Genomic DNA, 14,246 nt, shown 5'->3' with positions numbered 1-14,246 from the left:
CTTTTGTGTTTAATCCTAGTAAGATTCCTCTTTCTTTTCACCTCCTCTCCACTACTGACCACAAAACTGGCTATGATGTTGATAGACACGTCGGTTTGAGCTGCAGAAAGACAGAGATCAGTGTCTGTGTGTCTGTAGGTTTAGGAGATGGAGGAAAAGACAGGTGTGTGTGTGTGTGCGCATTACATAGGACACGTGTATATTTATGTTGGTTAAACAGGCTATAGGCTTTGGTGAAAAGGAGTCTAATGTAAATAATCATGTTCCACATTAGAATCTCATAAAAAACACTACCAGTTCATATTTCATCATAAAAACAAACATGAAATTTTGCATGAAGAAAATGAAGCCTATTTTAAGGCGATTAAGTGTTTTGGTTGTGACATTATTGTCATGCCAATGGAGCACAATTACACCCAAATCTCATTACCGTAATGTGAACAAATGTTTTACTTTTCATATATTGTAATTTTTTTATCGTTTCTTAATACTGTAATATGGTAAAAAGAAAAAAGAAGAAGAAAAAAACCTGTAATACGATAGTTTATTTAAATCAGCATAAATTAAAGGTATCATAATAGATACTGCAATGATGTATAAAAACTTTACACTTTGCATTTATTTATTTATTCGAATTATAATAAGGACAATTAGTTTTTTTTATTTTTTATTTTTATTTATTTATTTATTTATTTATTTTTGTATTATGGTAATATGTAATAATATGGGAAAAAATCATTTTATTTGAAATAAAAGTTCACCCAGGAATGAACATTTACTCACCCTCATGCCATCCAAGATGTGCATGACTTACTTTCTTCTGCAGAACACAAATGAAGATTTTAGAAGAATATTTCAGTTCTGTAGGTCCATACAATGCAAGTAGATGGTGGCCAGAACTTTGAAGCACATAAAGGCAGCATAAAATTAATCCATACAACTCCAGTGGTTAAATCCATATCTTCAGAAGCGATATGATAAGTGTGGGTGAGAAACAAATCAGTATTCAAGTCCTTTTTTACTACAAGTCTTCACTTTTGACCAGCCCCGACCAGGAGGTGGCGATCTGGGATGGCATGAGGGTGAGTAAATGATGAGAGAATTTTAATTTTGGGGTGAACTTTTCCATTAATCAAAATATAAAGGAATATCATAGAATTATTTTCATTTTGGGGGTAAAATATTTTGGACATGTTTAATGAGATTTCAAACCAAAACGTGTCCCTTACAAAAAAAGTACTGTGGCTGTACTGTGATTGTACCAGATGGTAAAACCATGCTACTTTACTGTATAATTACCAAATTCATGAGTGGTTTTTATCTGGTAATCCAAGGCAAAAACAAAAAGCATGTCCAATGTAACATGGTAATACCATGGTACTTTCTGGTAGCGTGTAAATATTGAACACAACATCTTGATGATCTCAAACTCAACACACAGTATGACAAATTGAATAATATCTGAGTTACAAAGTATACAGAATGCATTTATTGATTTGTTTATGTACAAATAGCTCATACCCCATATTCTATCTCTGATTATTGATTCAAGATGTTCTTTTCGCATTGATCTGTTTCAGCACTGTAGGGTGTGATTTAACCGATCATGTGTATGCATCCATGAATGTTCGAGACAGACATTACAGAAACATGCATGTACAGTACATGCACTGACTGATGTCATTGCCAAAGAGGTTTTTATTGGATTACTAAGCCAATAGGACTTAAGAAACATGGGTGTTATTGAATGAATAATGGAAGGCTAGTGATCACTATTTTTGCTTATACTACAGTATTGATGAATGTTTGATTCTGATTGGTTGACAAATGTTCTAAGGTGTTGAATAGTTTTCTAAAATGTAACTGCACAGTTATGTAATAATTCTAGGTTTGTTTTTCAAATTGTTACCAGCTTTTAAATGAATGGAACTTCAAATACCGTAACGAGATGTAACCCGGCTTCATTTTGTGGGGAAATAGAAGCATTTGAGCAAATGCTGGGTAACACTTTACAATAAGGTTCCATTTGTTAACATTAGCTAATGCATTAGTATCATGCGCTAACAATTAAACAATGTAGTAGTACAGCATTTATTAATCTTAATGTTAGTTTATAAAAATACAGTTATTCATTGTTAATTCATGTTAGCTCATAGTGCATTAACTAATGTTAACAAATACAACATTTAATTTTAAAATGTATTAGTATATGTTTAAATTAATATTAACCAAGCTTATTAAGAGCTGTAACGGTATTGTTTTTCTTTTCTTTTATAAACGTGGGACGATAACTGTTCTGTTGAAGGGGCATCAGACATGAACAGGTTTTAAATAGTATATTCTGGAGTGGTTAAGTCGAACGGGCTTTATTTAAGAGAAAATATCAGTGAAGAGATCAGATCAAGGCAAAGAGAGGATTAGGGTTTGATTGTCAGGTAAACACCATGATACCCAGTTGACCCCGGGTCAGCATCTGATGTTTAGCAAGTCGTGTATTCTTCATGTGGATTAGACCCCTTCGGGTTAGGGCTGGCTGGTTAACACATCAGAGCCTCCCCACTCCCTCAGTCCCAACAGGAAGCAGTTAAAGAGCACAGGAATCTTCTATAATCCCATAATTAAGCAAAAACAGGCCATCCAAGCCCCCCTGTACTCCCTGCCGCCCACCCCTAAACACCTCTCTGCACTTCCGGTCCTGGCTGGGCAGTGTTTGTTCTGGCTGGACTTAAGGGGATAAGCACTCAGAGAGTGTGTTTTTAAAAGAACAGCAGGATATTGATGGTGAGGCCTTGAGCAGGGGCCGGGACGGAGGCTGGATGCTTTTGAAGAGCGCTGGATCACAGGATCTAATCCTTGTGCTTGCAAAGGTCTGGGAGAGTTCGCCGGCGCAACAGGCTAAAGAATACACACAGAGTCTCGGCACAAATTGGATTTAGCCTCTGCTCTCTCCTACCCCTGAAGATCAAAGTCCCCCCCAACACTTCAAGACATGATTCATAACCGTCAATGGCCGCATTTACATGCACAGCAATACGCTGAATGCTATTAAAAATCAGCTAATTAAAAAAAATGACAACGTTAGAAACCCGCATTTACACAAGATTTGAAATCATCGGATTATTATCTGCTTTTGACGTCAAAACGTTAACAGGCATGCACACAACACTTGCCCACATTTGTGTCGATTGTTTTTTGCGCAAACCATTTACACCCGATAAATGAATGTTGTTTAAGCCGTTCACATGAACACAAGCATTGTCAGCTTTTTAATTATTAAAATTGTAAGAGCATGCATGCTTATGAGGCACTTTCTAAATTCCTTCCTGAAGCTAAATTTATACCTGGTTGCTGTTTGCACTTGTGTCTCTGTGGTATCTTGCAAACCTGTTGGCCAACTATAAAACATTGCAGTGCTTCAGATGCTTACGACCGCTTGTGTTGTGCTATCCCTCATTTTATAAAATTGTGCTAAATAAATAAATTAAAAGGCTGATGACACTTAGTCCAAAAATATGTGTCATATTTGCATTTGTATATAGATGAAAACTAGGCTGTGAGGGATAGAGATGTACATTCAGGCAACATTAAATATGGCATCTACCCTGACTAAGGTTCGTTCACTCCAAGAGTCACAAAACAAACTGATCTGAATTACTGACGAAGATCACTGTTGAAACTTAACACCAGACCAATTCACAGCAGACAAAAAAAGGACCTACACAGCTAAATTAATGTTACTTTGACGCAGGGCAAATGTTTGCGCTAAGTGTGAAAGGCTCCATAGGGATGCACTGTTTTGTTTTTAAGTTGTTGCTGTGAAAATTTACACTCGGTGTTAATAAGCTCAAGTGAGCTTGTTTAGCTGAATGAATATGTATACATAAGGCTTCTCTCAGGTGAAATAATTTCATGTGTACTCTCTGGCATTGTGTGTGGGTGTGATCGTGTGTGTGTATATGAGTACAATATACTGACATCTCAGAAGTTAATACTGTACTGTATGATACCATGTTTTCAGGGTTAGAACTTACTAAATGGTACTGTAGCGGTGCTGTGTTACAGTGATGATAAAATATTGTAAAATCGTGGTACTCTAATATATAGCATGGTACTGAATGGTTTGGTATTTACATGGTACTCAAAGGTACTTCAAAGAATGTCATGGTAGTACCCTAGTAAATGTACAAACAACTATGGCATTACCATGGTACTTTTTATGGTATAATAATACATATGAACATAAACAATGGCTTTTAAATTTAGTGTACATATTTTCAGTGTACATTTAACCAGTATGCTTTATACTAGAGGTAGACCGATATAACGGTTTTAGAGAATAATCGGTGCCGATAGTCGCTTTTTAAAACTATCGGTTATCGGCAAAAATCTATACCGATAGTTGCCGATTATTCCTCATTTTTTTATTCCTCATCAATAAATCTCATCTAGTGAAATATATATACTGTAAATATAAACTAAATATACAAAACTACAGTATATATACCAAAACTATACCAAAGTTTTTTTGAATTCCTCTCACTGCTTGCATTGTTTTCTGTCTTGAACAGGGAATTTTGTTAAAAAGGAGTGGAAAGTCTCTAAATAAGGAGTGGAAGAAGAAATATGTCACTCTTTGTGACAATGGCCTGCTCACATACCACCCCAGTTTGCATGTGAGTATCCTGTCCCACCTGTTATTGAGTTTATTCACTGATTTAAATTTTTTAGTATTATTTAGTGTACATGTATGCATTCCAGTTTGATTCTGTGATTTTTACCTGATCGAATAAAGATAATGTCAAATGTTGTTATTTACTGTATGTTTTCAGCATGTCACCCTCCTCATAGTTTTATTTCCAAATAAAAGTTCAGCCTTACATTTGAGTGATTTACAATTGTTTCGCAAACTGGTTTGAATAAATCTTTAAAAAAGGTAATTTACATAAAGCAAAGGATGTTCCAAAAGGTAGGCAGAATTAATAAAAATAAAAAAATGCGTTTGAAAACTCAATTTTCAGTTTGCCCACCTACGTCATTGTTTTCCACAGTACACGGTACTGGAGGGCATTTTGGAAAGTCTCAATTTTTCGGTAGCGGAAAACTGCGTTCCAGTGTTGGTGAGAGGTGTAAACATAGCAAAAATCAATGTGTTACAAGTTAAGTTTAATCAACAGCATTTGTGGAATAATGTTGATTACCACAAAAATTTATTTCGATGTATTTTTGATTAATAAACATTATTTATTTTTTTATTTTTAATATATATATATTTTTTATATTCTCCCCATTTTCTCCCCAATTTGGAATGCCCAATTCCCAATGCGCTCTAAGTCCTTGTGGTGGCGTAGTGACTCGTCTCAATCTGGGTGGTGGAGGACGAATCTCAGTTGCCTCTGCATCTGAGACCGTCAATCTGCGCATCTTATCACGTGGCTTGTTGAGCGTGTTACCACTCACAACTCACCAGGTGCCCCACCAAGAGGGAGAACCACATTATAGCGACCACGAGCAGGTTACCCCATGTGACTCTAGCATCCGGGCCAATTTGGTTGCTTAGGAGACCTGGCTGGAGTCACTCAGCATGCCCTGGATTCGAACTCGTGACTCCAGGGGTGGTAGTCAGTGTCTTTACTCACTGAGCTACCCAGGCCCCCGATTAATAAACTTTCTTTAAAAAAAGCAAAAGTCTGAGTTACAGTGAGGCACTTATTTGAGGCCAATTCATAAACATTAAAATACTCACTGTTAAAAGTATAGCAACAAGAAGTAAACAATATGTGGGTTAACATAATGTTAGTGTGATAAAATCGCTTACTAACCTTTTCTTTGTAAAGTTATAGCCAATTTTAACAACTTTGTTGCCATGACGTTACGTGCTGTAAACCATAAAACCCTAACACAACCGTAAAAAACAAAGATTTAAACAACCTGACAGCTCAAATAATACACAAGTTTATCAGAAGAATTGATGTAAGTGCTTTTATAAAATTATAATCTTCACATTTCTGCCTTTAAACCCTCCAAAAAATTGTCCCCCATTCACTTCCATTGTAAGTGCCTCACTGTAACCTCGATTTTATTTTCATTTTTTATTTATTTTTTAAAGAAAAGGAGGAACGACATGAAATAATTTTTTGTGGTAATTAGCATTATGCTAGAAATGCTATCGATTGAGCTTATACTTGTATTGAACCCGGAATATTCCTTAAAGAGGTTCACTTGGTTTTTGGAACAGAGCTTAAGTGAGTTTCAGGGAAGTTTGACATTTTCTGGGTTTCCAGCAAAACAGACGAGTGCTGGACAGGTCAGCTGCTCGCCGGTTGCTACGGCAACAAGCATTTCTTACGGCAGTCGCCACAGGAATACCGCAGACCGATCCCCGTGGATCATCTATCTCTGTCAGAACTCCTGCATGGCCTTAATATAGTACCTCTTAAAACCCTCTCATTTGTTCCTTGGCATTTCCTCTTTCAGTTCTTCTCATTTGCATATGCATCTCTCAGATGTCTGTCTTTCCCCCCACATTTTTACAACGGTTTTAACATGCTAGTAATCAATAAGGGCTTCCTAATTAAGATCTACTTGATAAAACGCAGCATACCTTGACCATACAAGACACGTTACATGCGAAATGCTAAGTGGTCTCCACGGAATATGACCAAAATTAATATCTTGACCAAACTTGTGTCTCTCAAATCAACGGTGTGTTTATTAGTGATGTAATGTGCATGTTGGTGATGTGTGTAATAGGCACACATTGCCACGGGTGTCATAATTGCCACCATTACAGACGCTTGGGTTTGGACACCTGTGGATCACACGTTTAGCGCAGCGAGAAACACGAAGAGACTTAAAGTGTGCGAGAGAGAAAAAAGGCAGTTCAATTTTGCACCGCAGCCAGCCAAGCTATCCCACAATCCCCTTCTGTTAATTCTGTCTGCTACATCAATTAAATTGTTTGTAGAAACTAATTGAATATGGCTTAATCACACATCTTAATAGCTTTCTGCGCCTCAAACTGGCTGTTAATTCCAGCAATAAAATGGAATGAGAGTGCTCACTGGGTAATTAGTACTGAGGCTTTTGAAGAAATTAGTGCTTTATGGGGCGCAATAAAAGTGAAGAGGAGTTGGTGGGAGACTCACGAGGCCAAAATCTCTACTCGCCTCTTTTGTGCTGAGCCGAGTGATTTGCACCTTGGCTTAACCCATTTGCACGTTTGCAAATGCCCATGAAAATGGAATAGACAGATTTAAATGGAAACGAAGCTGCTTGGTGTCATTAAAGCTAATTTTGCTAATCTGAGGCAATGTGGAAACAGGTGAAATCGATTGACTGGACTCTGTGGTTGTTTGATTGTCAAAAGCTGTTTTTTCATTGGCATGTTTATGTTATTAAAGCTACAGGACTTCTGAAAAGTTAGTTAGGTTAGGCCCTGTTTACATGTGTTTAAGACACATCTGTGTTTACACCTGGTCGTAATATGCATATCTTTTGACCACTTGTGTTTGGATTTCGAGGGCAGGGTCTCTGATTCAGTGGCGGCATACATCAAGCACTGTGAATCGGTTATTTCCTTTCAAAACGCACATAACCAGCAAAGTTTAAAACTCTTGTTGTAGCGCAGCGGTTGATCGAGTAGGCGGCGTTTCGCTTCTGTTTTTGAATGCATTCGAACAGATGAGCATTTACACTACAAGCCCAATGTGGTTGCATGCATTTTTGACCACCTCCAAATGTGGTTTAAGACATTTAAAACATTTTGAACTCTGTTTACACCTGTCTTTAGCACTGTCCTGTTTCAAACGGATCACCCAAATCGCATCTTAATACCAGGTGTAAACGAGGCCTTAGATAGCTTGTGGAACAGGTGTATCTATTTGTAATGCCCTGTTTGCTGGTTTTAGAGGGGTTTTGGGCAGTTGGGTCAACTCAACCAGGCTGGGAGACCAGCTAGACTATCTTAAACCTACTAAGACCAGCAAACCATCTTTTTCAGCAGGGAAATGTGGATTGTGAAAGTTGGTCTTGACCTAGGTCTTTTAGACGTTATGGCATATTCAATGGACTGTGAACCTCATTTTCATTCGCATCAAATTAAATATGCCGTCTTCTCTGGCTAAAGTCTGTTCAAATGTGGGTCTGATTTCCCATATTAGATCTAGAACTACATATTGTGATATTTTGTTTTTCAGGACTACATGCAGAACGTCCACGGTAAAGAGATCGATCTGTTGCGGACAACGGTGAAGGTGCCTGGGAAGAGGCCGCCCAGAGCAGTGGCGACAGTTGCCCCAACAGCCAGTCCAAAAACCAACGGACTGACCAAGGACCGCAGTACCTTGCAACTTGGCATCGGGGCCACAAGTGAGTGTGAAAGCTTTATTAGTCTCAATATTACTAATGAAGAATTCAATATTCAATTAAAAAAATCTATATTTTTTTAAATCTGAAGATACTCAACGTAACAGAGTTGAAGTCAACATGAAACGGCATTCGCAACCTATTTAACTTTCATAATGTGCTGTGTTTTTGAGTGAAATGGGATATTCAAAAAGGAAATGGGACGGGACTTCATTTTACCCATTGGGAATCGATTAGATCTAGAAAAGTGGTCTCTTTAAGGCCACATCCACACTAATACGTTTTTGTTTGAAAATGCATTTGTCAGCGAAAACTGAGCTTTTTGAAAACGTTCTCCCAAGTGAATAAGTTTGAAAACGCCGTTTTCGTTTTGTAATATGGACTAGGAAAACGGATATATCTGAAAACGATGATGTATTTGTTGTTATGTGACGCAGTCATGAGATCCATTCAACCCAAAACATTCAAGATGGCGGCCCGTGTTGTAGCAGCGCTGTTGTGCCTGATATCCACATTGATATCATTGTTAAAGATAAATGTTACTTTGTACAACCTTCACATTACATTCCTTCAGAGGCGACGGGAAGTTTACTCGGAATTGGTGTCAGATGACAGAACATGAGGACAATTGTGTTTCAGACCATACATGTAACAGCGATTTAAAAAAAAAAAACACTTTTCATGCGCAGTAAGGGGATTTAAGAGTTTTCGAAACGAAAACGCTGTCGGAGATGGAGCAAGTTTATTTATTTTCGCGAACAATAATAGTAGAATATTAAGGCAAATGTTGTTTTCTTTTAAATAACGTGCACTGATGAATTGTTTTCAATAAATACAGGAATGTGTATTAAGAGAGTAACTAGGGTTAGTAGTTACCCATTTTGCCCCCATTTTTGCACATATACCCAGGTTGCATCTGTAATTACCCACTTGTGCAACCAAGGCAAAAATGTACATCTCTATATTGCTTGTTTGTATTGTAGGCCACAAACTAGCATTACATAAACATAGCCATTTCTAATCCAAAGCACACTGTCTAATTCACTTCAAGTTGATTCCTCTTTAAAAATATCTCATAGCTGTGGGGCAAGAACATAATCACTGATTAAAGGTCAGCACCTATGTTACTGAGCCGTCATTGATATCCATACAAAAAATTTATTTTAGTTTGTGCATTTCTGTTTTGACTATATATCAGTTTATTTTTAGCTAGCAAGTGCCGATTTACTCCGCTTTCACTTGAAAGAGATTAAGAGAGCAAGAGTAGAGGTTTGGGAAGGTGTAATTGGATTTAGGGAGCTGAGATCAAGTGTAATTAATAAAAAACAGGAGCAACTTTCTCCAGGGGCTCTGCAAGCTGGCTTGACTGCAATGGAAACATAACCGAGCAGGGCCTCAGAATCACTTAGCCTAGGCTAATTGCTTTTGCACAATTAAAGACAGGTCAGCAAGGGCTTGTGGGAATTGCAGTTTTCTGGCCCATGTCCAAAGTCATGTGGGAGGAGGTTTTAGAGACATAAGGAACATTTGTCATTGTTGCTGGGATAAATGAACTGTGTTGCTTCTCGAACCACAAAAGCCACAAGCCAACTTTGAGGTTGCTTTCCTGTTGGTAACTAATTAACCTTCAGTTGACTGCAGAGAAAAGGGTGAAGGTAAGGTTGAAAAGAGGAGAATTTGAGGGAATTTGGACCTGAAATAGTCGCAACATCTGGACCCAGCATTATTCAAGCAAAATAGAGATTTCTGGGTAAAGAGATCAAACATTGCCCCAGGCCCCTGTTATGTAAGTTAGCATTAGTTAAATGGAAAGTTCACCCAAAAATGAAAATTCTCTCATCATTTACTCACCCTCATGCCATCCCAGATGTGTATGACTTTCTGTCTTCTGCTGAACACAAATTAAGATTTTTAGAATATCTCAGCTCTGTATACAATGCAGGTGAATGGTGATCAGACATTTGTAGCTCCAAAAATCACATAAAGAAAACATAAAAGTAATCCATAAGACTTCAGTGGTTTAATCTGTATCTTCAGAAGCGATATAATAGGTGTGGATGAGAAACAGATCAAGATTTAAGTCCTTTTTACTCTAAATCTCCACTTTCACTTTTACATCTGAAAGTCACATGTGATGCCTGTTTAGTTTCCCTTTACCATCTGAAAGTTAAAGTGGAGATTTAGAGTAAAAACCACCAGTTTCTCACCAACACCTATTATATCCCTTCTGAAGATGTGGATTTAAACACTGGAGTCTTATGGATAATTTTGCGATGACTAAAGTCTTGTCCGCCTTTTTTTTAAATCCCCGGAATTCAAATTTGTAAATATTATGCAAGTAAAATGAGTTGTGAATGTCGTTTCATGTTGACTTCAAGTTCTTTCTAAACCACTTTTTGGAGCTAAATCGAACAATTTCATTTTTAAGTTTAAGCATTTATACTGTATATACGTAAACCATTGACACTGTGTTTTCACACATTTAAGACACACATTTAAGGTCTTAGATCGGTTTTATCAGTGTTATTTTTGAGATATGCCAATTGACCTTCAGTTTAGCAAAAAATTACACCGTAGTGTATTTGACAAGGCCTGCTTTTCTTGTTCCCTTTTTATACTCTGTGCCGTATTAGAGTAAAATTGTGTTAATTTCCACTCAAGAGGGAAAAGGCTACAATTCGCAGTGGGTCTCCGCTGAGTGGAGGACGTACACTTGATTATGCAATCTGATTTTGATTTCATTAGGCATGCAATTGATGCGACGGAACAAAGGGGTAATTTTTCATACATAGCGGTCTAACTGAGCCCTGTCTTTTCCTTTAGTCTGTAATTCATACACTTCCCCCTGATCTAAAGACCATTAGGCACTCTGGGGGGTGTGTGGGATTGGGAGGGGGGGTTGGGGGTGTGTGGAGGGTGGGGGGTTGAGGATGAGAAAAAAAAAGTCTGAGAGAGAGAGAAAGAAAGAGAGAGTAGTGAAGGAGCGCAAATGAAAGAACACGTGTCTGCAAGTAAAAGAGTCTGTCCCGACGAGGCCCAGTATAATCTTTCTGCTAAGTATTCACCGGAACCGTTTTAAATATGATCATTCTGCAAGTGTGCGTTCAATTGTGTCACCGCTGACAGATATATAATATCAAAGCACTAATGGGCCTGCCCATCAGGTTTAATCAATGACATCTGCTGTGGAGGTGTGTGTATAAAAGTATGAGACAGAAATAGTCATGCCGAGATGGTTGGATTCATTTACATGTAGTCTGCAGGATGCAAAAGTGTTTTGTTTCATGAATGGTTTCTAAGAGGCATCTGGGAGAACCTCATAGAAGACAGTGATAGACCGATATATCGACCAGGCCAGTCAGTCTGCCGATATTTGGTCATTTTGTGTCAGTTCCAAAATAAACGGTACAGTCAGCCTTGTCATTTGGATAGTCTACAATTTGTGTTTCCAAATATTTTAAGCGAATCTTCATTAGTGATTAACCGATATATCGGCCAATTTTGAGATGTGTTCGCTTTTAACAGAAGTTCCCTATCCGTCACTCACTCGACGTTGTGTCGATGTAGTGACAATAGGGGTCACTCTTGGGAGCCCCAAACACCTCTGTTTTTTTTTAAAAAAGGCCAATGAGAATTGGCGAGTGGAATATGCATGCCACTCCCCCGGACATACGGGTATAAAAGGAGCTGGTATGCAACCACACATTCAGATTTTCTCTTCGGAGCCGAGCGGTTGTATTCAGTGCACTGAATTCAATTCCCTCCAAAGACACACCTCAAAACTGCTGGATTTACGCTGCATTTCAGCAGTTTCTTCCCCTCTGCACCCGTGGAGTGCAGAGAACGCCCCCGGGCGCTTCGGCAGAGCGAAAATAAGAGAGTATATTCTAAAAGAGTATATTTCATTCACAAAAAGAGCGGCACACACGGAACGTCTTTTAAAAGATGTCTTTCCGTTTGTGTGTTATTCCTGGTTGCGGTCGTTATCTCTTCTGACGGTCTTACGTGTCTGGGCACTGCCCACGCGGAGACTTGGTTCGTGGATGAGTCATGTCCTCATTGCGAGAACATGACCATGGCAACTTTGCGGTCGTGGCTTGCTCTCGTAAGAAAGCAAGCCACCCCAGCGGCTTCCCGCACCAGTCCTTCTACCTACAGGTTCGAGGCCGCGTTGGTTAGCACTGGGGGCGATTTGGGGACTTCAATGGGACCACCTCCGCCGGGTATCCCCCCTCAGACCTCCCATTCCCCAACACGCTCACTTGCCCCGGTCGGGCCCTCGCACGAGACCGCCGGCTCGTCTCATCGCGAGTTCGACTTCTCGTTTGGAGCTCGGGTAGACGAGTTATCGAGCGTAGCATCGGAGAGTGGGCTCGTCCAGTCTGATGCAGAGGCTTCGGCTGGGCTTCCTCCTTCGGGAACGGTCGTCCAGTCTCAGGCTGACACGGAAATGACGGACATGCTTTCCCGGGCGGCTGCGAGCGTTGGGCTAGAGTGGAACCCTCCACTCTCCCCTGAACCCTCGCGGCTCGATGGGTGGTTCCTGGGCTCGGGGCGCTGCCCACAGCCATGCCCCGCCCCCGTTCCTTTCTTCCCGGAAATGCATGAGGAGCTGACAAGATCATGGGAGGCACCTTTTACTGCCACCTCCTCCCTGCACGCCATGGCTCTCCTGCAAGTACACCAAGCCAAGGCGCTAAAAGAACTGCACGAGGGTAGTTCTGACCCGGGATTGATGCAGGAACTGCGCTCGGCGACTGACCTCGCTCTACGGGCCACGAAGGTCTCTCGGGAAGGCGATGTCAACCTTGGTGGTCCAGGAGCGCCACCTTTGGCTCATCTTGGTCAAGATGGGAGAGGCAGACAAGGCACAGTTCCTTGACGCACCCATTTCCCAGGTTGGCCTGTTTGCACTTTGCCCAGCAGTTCTCGGTGGTGAAGGCGCAGACGGAGGCCTTACAACATATCCTGCTTCGGCGTGGCTTAAGACCCCGCACCCTGTCTGCTCATTGCCAAGGGCATCCTCTGCAGCAACAACACTGGCTCCGCCGCAGCCCGCCCCCATGGCCCGGCTCTGGCGTGGAGCACTCCGCAGGAAGCAGATGCCACTCGTCTCGCGGCCGGCCGCTAAGAACCCGAGGAAGGCTTCGAAGCCCCCCGAGACGGGCGACCCAGGGGCGAGGAGACCCGCTTCTCTGGGGCTGGTCGACAGACCACTCCATCCCCCGGTGGAGGGCCGGGAGGAGAATCTTTTGACGCTGCATACCCAGGAGGCTGCGGCACCCAAAAGCATGAATGTTTCCCTCGTCTCCTGGGTCACATGTCCGGTGCGTACGGCCGTCATCACGACCATCGTCCACCGTCCCATTTTGGCAGGTATGGCGCTCCAGCGGCGGACCCCCACCCCTGTGCGCCCAGCTGTGGCACAAACACACCCACACGGGATTGGTTTCCAGTGGACTACGGAGATGAGATTCCTCCTCCCCCCTCCTCGGCCAGTCTTATGGTGGGTGGCAGGAGCCAGGTAAGTGCTTCGATATCCCTGGACTCAGCACGGCCACGGGGCTCGAGTCTCCTCCACGTGGCACCTCGAGCTCCGCCCCGCCGCGAGGCCCCACCCGCCGGTGCGTCCGACATGATCATTCCCATGGCCCCCCTCGCCCGGAGTTTGGGCGTGTGGCTCACGCTTTCCAACCCGTCGCGATGGCTGACCCGGACCGTCCGACTCGCCTACGCGATTCAGTTCGCCGGGCACCCGCCCAGGTTCAGTGGCGTCCGCTTCACCTCGGTGAAGGGCGAGAACGCCGCTACCTTGCGTGCGGAGATCGCTACCCTTCTGCACAAGGGCGCGATAGAGCCTGTCCCTCCAGCCGAGATGAAGA

At 41.4% G+C, this 14,246-nt stretch overlaps 1 protein-coding gene across 2 annotated transcripts in view; it reads left to right on the top strand.

Annotated features, from left to right (window-relative positions):
- The window catches only part of agap3 (ArfGAP with GTPase domain, ankyrin repeat and PH domain 3), a 224,973-nt gene that overhangs the window by 137,608 nt on the left and 73,119 nt on the right, over nt 1-14,246 (top strand). For both annotated transcript variants that reach the window (XM_051686602.1, XM_051686601.1), the window contains exons 10-11: nt 4,569-4,673; nt 8,196-8,367. In XM_051686602.1, coding sequence (XP_051542562.1) covers nt 4,569-4,673; nt 8,196-8,367 — 277 coding nt within the window. The remainder of the gene's footprint in view (nt 1-4,568; nt 4,674-8,195; nt 8,368-14,246) is intronic.

The sequence above is a fragment of the Myxocyprinus asiaticus genome, chromosome 44 (assembly GCF_019703515.2).
Source record: "Myxocyprinus asiaticus isolate MX2 ecotype Aquarium Trade chromosome 44, UBuf_Myxa_2, whole genome shotgun sequence".
NCBI lineage: Eukaryota > Metazoa > Chordata > Actinopteri > Cypriniformes > Catostomidae > Myxocyprinus > Myxocyprinus asiaticus.
The sequence above is the reverse complement of the archived record's forward strand: the minus strand, read 5'-3'. Positions and strand labels throughout refer to the sequence as shown.